This window comes from Gasterosteus aculeatus, chromosome 10, assembly GCF_964276395.1.
Source record: "Gasterosteus aculeatus chromosome 10, fGasAcu3.hap1.1, whole genome shotgun sequence".
Classification (NCBI taxonomy): domain Eukaryota; kingdom Metazoa; phylum Chordata; class Actinopteri; order Perciformes; family Gasterosteidae; genus Gasterosteus; species Gasterosteus aculeatus.
The window spans coordinates 6,545,088-6,552,425 of NC_135697.1; the positions used below are offsets into that span (position 1 = coordinate 6,545,088).

Sequence of the window (7,338 nt, forward strand, 5' to 3'; positions counted from 1 at the left end):
GCGGTCGCGCTGATGAGCTGATTTACTGCCGTCTATTCTGTTCTTCTGTCCAGTTTTCTAAGAGAGTGATCAGGAGCAAATGTTCTAGTACTGTTGGGGAAGCACTGATTTCACCGTCCCTTCAAGCTGCTGTGTGCCTGGCAGCCTTAGGTTTACAGAAGGCATCCATGCAGCGATAATTCAATCAATCACTTTGTAATTTGTTCACATTCTCCCTAATGACCATTCGTCCCACACAAATCATGGACGGAGACCGGCCCTCACCAAACCAAGGGGCGCGAGCCCCACCTCCGGACCTCCACACATCTGCACCCTCCAGTGACCATGTATTTACCTCAACTGATCGGCGTGTAGAACATGATTTTCCCTCGCAGGGAAAGTGGCATATCCCTTTGCCTTATTTAGAACCCGTTAGTCATGTGTTGTAGTTTCTAAACTCAGCTGCGCTGCATCACCTCAACTCGTGGCGGGATATTTCCTCAGTGATCCTGCAGTGCTTTATTACAGTTGTGCCAAATTAGCACTCTGCAGAGGTCTCACCAAGCTGGCTGTTTAATGTTTTGCAACATTTAGGACTTAATGTCCGGAGAAGCTTTGAACGTGTCCTCCCACAGTATATTACGCGGTATAATCCAGACAGAAGTTTTGAGAAATGTATCAGCTTTAAAAACATAAAATGAGCAGATAATAAAGCTGAGGACAGCGTTAGGGTAAAGTGTTTATACACACACGTAGTTAGAAACTATATGCCTGCCGCTCTTATGTGAACTAGGCTGCTGCATTGGAATAAATGTTCGTGCTGTCAGAGGATTAAAACATCACAGCACATCTCAATCTATTATGGCGTTTTGACTCTCCTGACACAGCTGAGCAGAGAAGCCACTCATTTCCTCAACAGAACTGAGAGGTAAGGACTTTCCTTTAAGGTCCGTACTACTGTGAATCCTTTGAACTGCCATGCTGGATGCTCGACAAAAGGAATTCATCCAGGTTTATCTGGTTCAATTTGTTGCAGTAAAAAAAACAGGCTGACTTTCGCATCCGTAAATGCACAGAATTTGACGAGGTGCCAGTTTTCAATTTGCCCGCTCGCAAAGAGCCCATCTCAATGTGCAGTTTGATGTGCATATTACAGTAATTTGTGCTTTTCGCCGTTTCCATTATTGGGCATACTAGAATATCAATTAACCTGTGCTTTAGGAGATCTGCAGAGGCGTACGGACTCCTGGACTGTTCCCTCCATCAGCTCCACTGCCCGTTCATATCCGGAGGAGGGGGTGTGGGATCGATGGCATGCCGGGATGCTATTAGAGCCCAGGCGGCGAGGCGGGCAAATAGCCACGACTTCAAAAGCAAAGTGTGGGAGGAGAAATAACCCAGGGTAATTATCTGGGCCCCGCTAGCCACCACTGAGGTAATCTGTAGTGTGGAGGACGTGGTGGAAGAGGGGGGTGTTCAGTACGTCTGTGCATATTTACCTCAACTCACTGCACTCTGCTCACTCCAATCAATGCTGATGGAGAACAGAAAAACTTTTCCTGCCACACGTTATTCTATAACTTTGAATCTTTGTGCGAGCTACAGCCCCAAAAGAAGAAAAGTGTTTACAGGCAACATAGTTTTAAAGAAAGAAATCACTAGCAATCAGAGTGAATCACATCCCGACGTGTCACTTTGCTGCTGAAGCCAAATTGCTGAGCAAGGTGAGAAGCCATCTGCTTTTCCAGCAAACTTAAAAGTCATGATGAATGAGAAGCAATTAGGCGAATGCTTCAGGAGCATCTGGACAACAAGTCATCGCAAAGTCAAGAGAAGTTTCACTTCTGACTTGCGCAAGTTGATTCTTCGAGTTAAACACGAATTCACTGCAATCCTGACTATATGACATCGGCACGGATTTTAATTTTCTGATCGCTCATTTGGAAGTGCACACAAAGTCTTCAGTCGGAGCAATTTAAAATAATTTGCTTCCCCTAATCATGAATGCCTCTCATTTGTGTAATCAAATAACAGCAATAATCACTGCTATGACTATCCTCCCCCCCCCCCCCCCCACGCCTAAAAGCTCCATCCCCAATGACTCATTCCTAATGGAAAGAAAACACACATTAGCCCAGCTCGGGAGGGATCGCTCTGTTTAACATACATGAGATGAAGGGAAAGACAAAAAACGGCACAGACAAACACACACACTGTTAAAATAGAGAACAATAGTAAAAACTGCCGGATCAGCAAGCTAACTCCTTTGCGCGGCCATATGGCCATACGGCTTTGTGCTTGCGGACTTATTTCTGCTTCCAGAGCAGTTAAGGAGTTAAAGGTCACTGGTGGTTCTGACACCAATTAGTTCAATACGATTCACATCAGCAGTGTAGCTCATCATCAGTGGTGGTCGGCTGATGCTCTGAGATTTCAACAAAGCTAATTGAGAAATAATGAGCACAAACCGATGCCATCATGGCGAGGGATCCTGGGAGAAATAATCCCTCCGGGGCCGGGGGGGGAGGTATTTAGAGGTCACGTACTAACCCTCAACTGGTGTTGCGGATGGAAACATGGGAATAGGGGGGTCAGCGAAGGGGGCGGACGTTTTTGGTGCAGGTTTAAGTGCATTGTCAGCTTTTACAACCTTCTGCTTGCCTTCAAAAGCTTAGGGGATCAAATCCAGTTTTTTCTTTACAATTCCCAAATTTGTTCGGATGTGTTACTCGGTGACTGTGTGTGTCGGAGCTTGTTTTGGATCACAGCACACGCAGAGCTCTCACCGCCGGAGTAGAATTGTCCCGAATGTCATGTATATTAGCTTTTATTCTCCAAGTGGAATATAAAAGTAGCCTGTACTGCCTGTGCCGACGCAAAAAAACCCGGGAGAATACAAATGTTGGGTTCCAGTTTTCTAGCACGTAATTTTCGGTCATGGATCAACAAATATGATGATAAGATAAGAGTGCAGCCAGGAAGTCATGTGGTGTGATATATTGAATCCTGAGGCACTTTCAGCCCAGACAGAATGTCCATTTGTCATAAAAACAGCAATATAACCTTGAGATGCAGCTGCAAAAAAGCATTGCATTTTCTAATTATGTGAGTATTTTGTTTCATTTTATGAGTGAAGCAGATTAATCTTCACATTCAGGGAAAAACATCAATACCAACAAAACAAACAAATCTCACATATATTATACAAGAAAGATGCTGCTCCAGATTGAATGACGAATGGGTTGAAAAATGCTAAAATAATAATTCACATTTAAGAGTCTACGTCCTTCAAAAGCTATTTTCCTTTCCCAGTACGACGACCCTGAAGTGTTATGTCGAGACTGCTCAAAAAGGACTCCAAAATCGATAGAGCAAGCCATGACAAGCATCCCAGTCAGAGCTGCCAGTAGCAGCCAGCCCAGTTATCTGGTGAACGATTTCTATATCTGTTGTTCCCATAGAGCCTCTCCGGCTGATTGACGGAGAGAGAGGTTCTGGCTCCTGCCAGAGGAGCATGATTGACGTCCTCGAGATGGAGGAGAGCCAGCGAGGACTTTTCCGTCACTCTTGGCTCCAAGATGGCGGAGAGTTGATATGTTTGAGAATTAGCGCTCAATTCTAAATGCACATGTCACAGCCGAAGGGTTTTTTAGGATTTCTGCATGTGTCTGAACTCATTGCAACATGCGGACGCATTAGCCACTTCCTTTGAAACCACCAAAGCCAGAGACCAACAGCACCAACACTAGTTACCTCCAAAACAAGTCAACACAAAACGTTCTGCGCTCATCAATGTGCCTTCTTGGATGACCACTGTGTTGCAACTTGGCTTCTCGGCAGAGAGACATATCTGTGTGAATGAGCAGGACTCGCTCCCTGTGAAAGTGTGGGACACGTCGTCCAGAACAGCTCACCAGACAGGACGGATCTCATCACTCATCGTGTACAGACACACCCAGACTCTCTCTCGCTCTCTCTTTTAAACGCTCTCTCACACACACAGACACACACACACACACCAGCAGCTGCTGCAGATGTGCAGCAGCAGGAGTCTGCGACTTACTCCTTTGACGTCTGGCTGGTTTGCCGGCTGAGCTTCCTTACTTTGGCTGTCAGCAGAAGACCTGCCGCTGGCATCTGTCGGCCTGTTATTAAATTCATTCTGCTGATCGGCCTATGACCTGGGAGAGCTGGAAGGGCGGGGCTCCGGCTGCTGGACGCCACTCTGGACGTCCATCTTCCTCTGCAGTGCCTTGAAAAGGAAGAGCAAGATGGAGGAGCAGGGGGTGAGATAGAGAGGTGGACTGCGCACAATAGATGCTACGACTATATAAACATGGAGAAACACGTTTGATATGAATCTTTAGCAGAAACCTGACGGCTGAGCAGCACAACGTTTAAGATTAACAAACATATGTCAATGTAGTAATAAGATCCACCATAGCTGTTTATCTTAGGGAAAAGCATGGGTGTAATTAATAATCCCAACATTGAATGATAGTATCATGTTCTGGGTACTTATACTGAGCATGCTGGCTGACTGTCACGGCTTACAGGGGCACCGTGTGAAATGAGCCACTATCAACTAATTTAGTTCCACCTTTGTTTTTCCTGACATAAAGATTACAAAACAATATTTCTAGCTAAATTAATTAGTTACAAACCTTCCAGAAAGACCTTTTGGGTGCCACACTATGAACCCCTACAGGCTTCAGATTGACTCTGACCTTTGAACCCTCTGGCTTGAAAAGTGCTGATGAAAACACAGTGACTGATATCAATAATTATGCAACATACAGTTGCAATCAAAATTATTCAACCCCCATTGCACATTAGGTTTATTGCAAAATACACAATTTCTCAAATTCAACACAAAATGCAATTTTTAATGACTTTAATGAATTTACTGCAGTCTCAAAATGATTCAACCCCTTCATGACAAGCATCTTCAGTACTTAGAGCACCCTTTTGCTGTTATGACCTGCTGCAAACATGATGCATAGCCAGACACCAGCTTCTGACAGCGTTCCTGAGGAGTCTGAGCCCGTTCCTCACGGGCAATGGCCTCCAGTTCAGTAATATTCTTTGGTGTGCGTTTTGCAACCGCCTTCTTCAAATCCCCCCAGAGATTTTCGATGGGGTTCAAGTCAGGCGACTGTGACGGCCACTCTAGAATCTTCCATTTCTTCTTCTGAAACCAAGTCTTGGTGGACTTTGAGGTATGCTTGGGATCATTGTCCCGTTGGAAGGTCCAATGACGCCCAAGTTTCAGCTTCATCACAGACGGCATGCCGTTTTTTCCTAAGATTTCCTGATATTTGACTGAATCCATCGTGCCACATATTGAGGCTTGTTATTTGCTTGTTGACTAGCAGAGGTTTTGCTGTGGCCCGCCAACAGGACAATCAAGCTAATGAGTGATTGGCAGCCAATCACAGCAATGTCTTAAAAAGGACGAATCTCACAGTATGCCTGAGTCAGCTCAAAGATCAAATATATTTGGTGAGATTGTTTTTTTTGTTTGTTTTTTTTGTTTTTTTTGGTGTGAGTGACTGTTTTTCCCATATCACACACATCTCTCGTGGGCCACTGAAACTTTCAGGAGGGCCGCTAGTTGAAGAGGCCTTACGTAGAACACACACAATAACAATAACCCCCACTTGCTTCCTCGTCGTGAGGTGAAATGATTAACCTTAGAAAGGCAAAGCTTATCTTTGGGTTGAACAAGTCTTTCCTCCAGTTTACTGTGCTAAGCTAAGCAGCCCCTGGCTTTGTTTCATCCTCAAATCTTCTCATTTAACGCTTGTCGGTCTAGTAAATGTGCTGCTTACGATACGTTAGACGTTTCTTTTAACAACGTTAATGCAACATGCGCACAGAAAACATCTATGAGCGTAAAGCTTCTACATCAAACTTTATTCACTGCATTAGGCACAAAGGACTGTTAACCTTCTTCGAGCCTGCTCAGTTCTCTGCATGCTGACAGCTCCTCTCGGGCCCCCAGCATCTGTGACCGCTTGGCTTCCATTTGCCTGAGCTGCTCCTTCTCATCCTCTCTGGGCTGCTCCAGCTTTTTGAGCTCCTCTCTCAACTTGCCTCGGTACACCTGCTCGCTGCGGCCCTGAACGGCACAGATCTCTTTTTCTCTGTTCCAGGCTGCTTCAGCTCCAGCCAGCTCGGCCTCCGGCAGGGTGGCTTGCTCTCTCTCCTGCTCCAGCAGACTATCTCTCTCCCTCTCGAGAAAGGCCACCTCCTCTTGGAGATCCTCCAACTTCTCCTCCGCCTCCTTCAGGGCCTGGGACACCTGGCACGTTGACATTGAGGAATATTTATTATCCAAAAAGAAAAAAAGTTGACAAGAGTATTTTTGTCATTTAGTTCTTCCCAGTTCGCCCTCTCTCTTTGGAGAGCGGTTTTGTATTCTGTTAATGTGTCATTAATGAGTCAAATTGCCACCGGCAGCACTCGAGGGGTCAGAGCGGCGTGGAGTGTGTGTTTTGCGCACGCTGCGTTAAGTGTTGCTGCATTTTCTGACCCGACACCGCTGTGGTTGAGCCGAAGGGAAGTTTTAGAAACAGAAAATTCTGTTTTAAGATCACCCTTAGAGAGTTGGGGAGCTGGACAGCGACTGCAGGAACACGTACCTTTTCCAGTTCCTCCTTCCAAGCAGCCTTCTCCCTTGAATGCAGCAGCTGCTGGATCTCATCCGGCTCGTCTTGGTCCTGCATACATTCGATCACGTTTTTTGCGAGAGTCTTAATCTCAGCACTAAGCCTGTCCAAAGCGCGGCCGTTCTCTTCGATCATCTTTTCCATCTTACCACATGTAACCCTTTGTTGTGAGTGAGAACAGTGAGAAACTGTTGTTTAAAAAAAAAATCCAGTTAGGAAATAGAATCGGCCCAATTTAAGTCAACACAATTACCACGACAACAATAATAAACACTCAAAAGTTCCAAATATTCCTTCCGTTTTCAATCCAATCCGTTTTATTTATAAAGCAGTTAAAATGAACACTAAGGTTCCCAAAGTGCTGTACAATAAAATAAACACAATAAAACATAACTAGAAAATGCATTTGCTGCTGAAAATGCGTTGGAATGCTAAAAGCTGAAAGCTGAAATGATTTTTTTTAAATAGCTGAAAATACAGAAAGTTGAAAGGAATTTCAATAGATTTGCTGAAAAAGCAGAAATGAAAACAACTGAAATAAATTTGAAAAAATACAGAAATGAATATTAAAACATTGCTGATACCGGCATAAGAAAAGCTGAAATTATTTTGAGGAACTGTTGGAAATACAGAAATGGGAGAAACTGAATTTCAATAGAATTCTTTAAAAATACAGAAGTTGCAGGAG

At 44.6% G+C, this 7,338-nt stretch overlaps 1 protein-coding gene across 1 annotated transcript; it reads right to left on the reverse strand.

Moving 5' to 3' along the window:
• Window positions 1–5,874: 5,874 nt before the first annotated feature.
• Window positions 5,875–6,915, reverse strand: LOC120826574 (uncharacterized). The gene is made up of 2 exons (XM_040188982.2): window positions 6,624–6,915; window positions 5,875–6,283 (listed from the first exon to the last, which is right to left on the reverse strand). The coding sequence occupies exons 1-2, from the start codon at window positions 6,792–6,794 to the stop codon at window positions 5,924–5,926; spliced, it is 531 nt and encodes a 176-aa protein (XP_040044916.2). The 5' UTR covers window positions 6,795–6,915; the 3' UTR covers window positions 5,875–5,923.
• Window positions 6,916–7,338: the final 423 nt, after the last annotated feature.

Coding starts and splice junctions, on each gene's coding strand:
- LOC120826574 (XM_040188982.2), bottom strand. CDS start 6,794: ATGGAAAAGATGATCGAAGAGAACGGCCGCGCTTTGGACAGGCTTAGT. Junction 6,284..6,623: donor GGAAGGAGGAACTGGAAAAG/GTACGTGTTCCT, acceptor TCAACGTGCCAG/GTGTCCCAGGCCCTGAAGGA.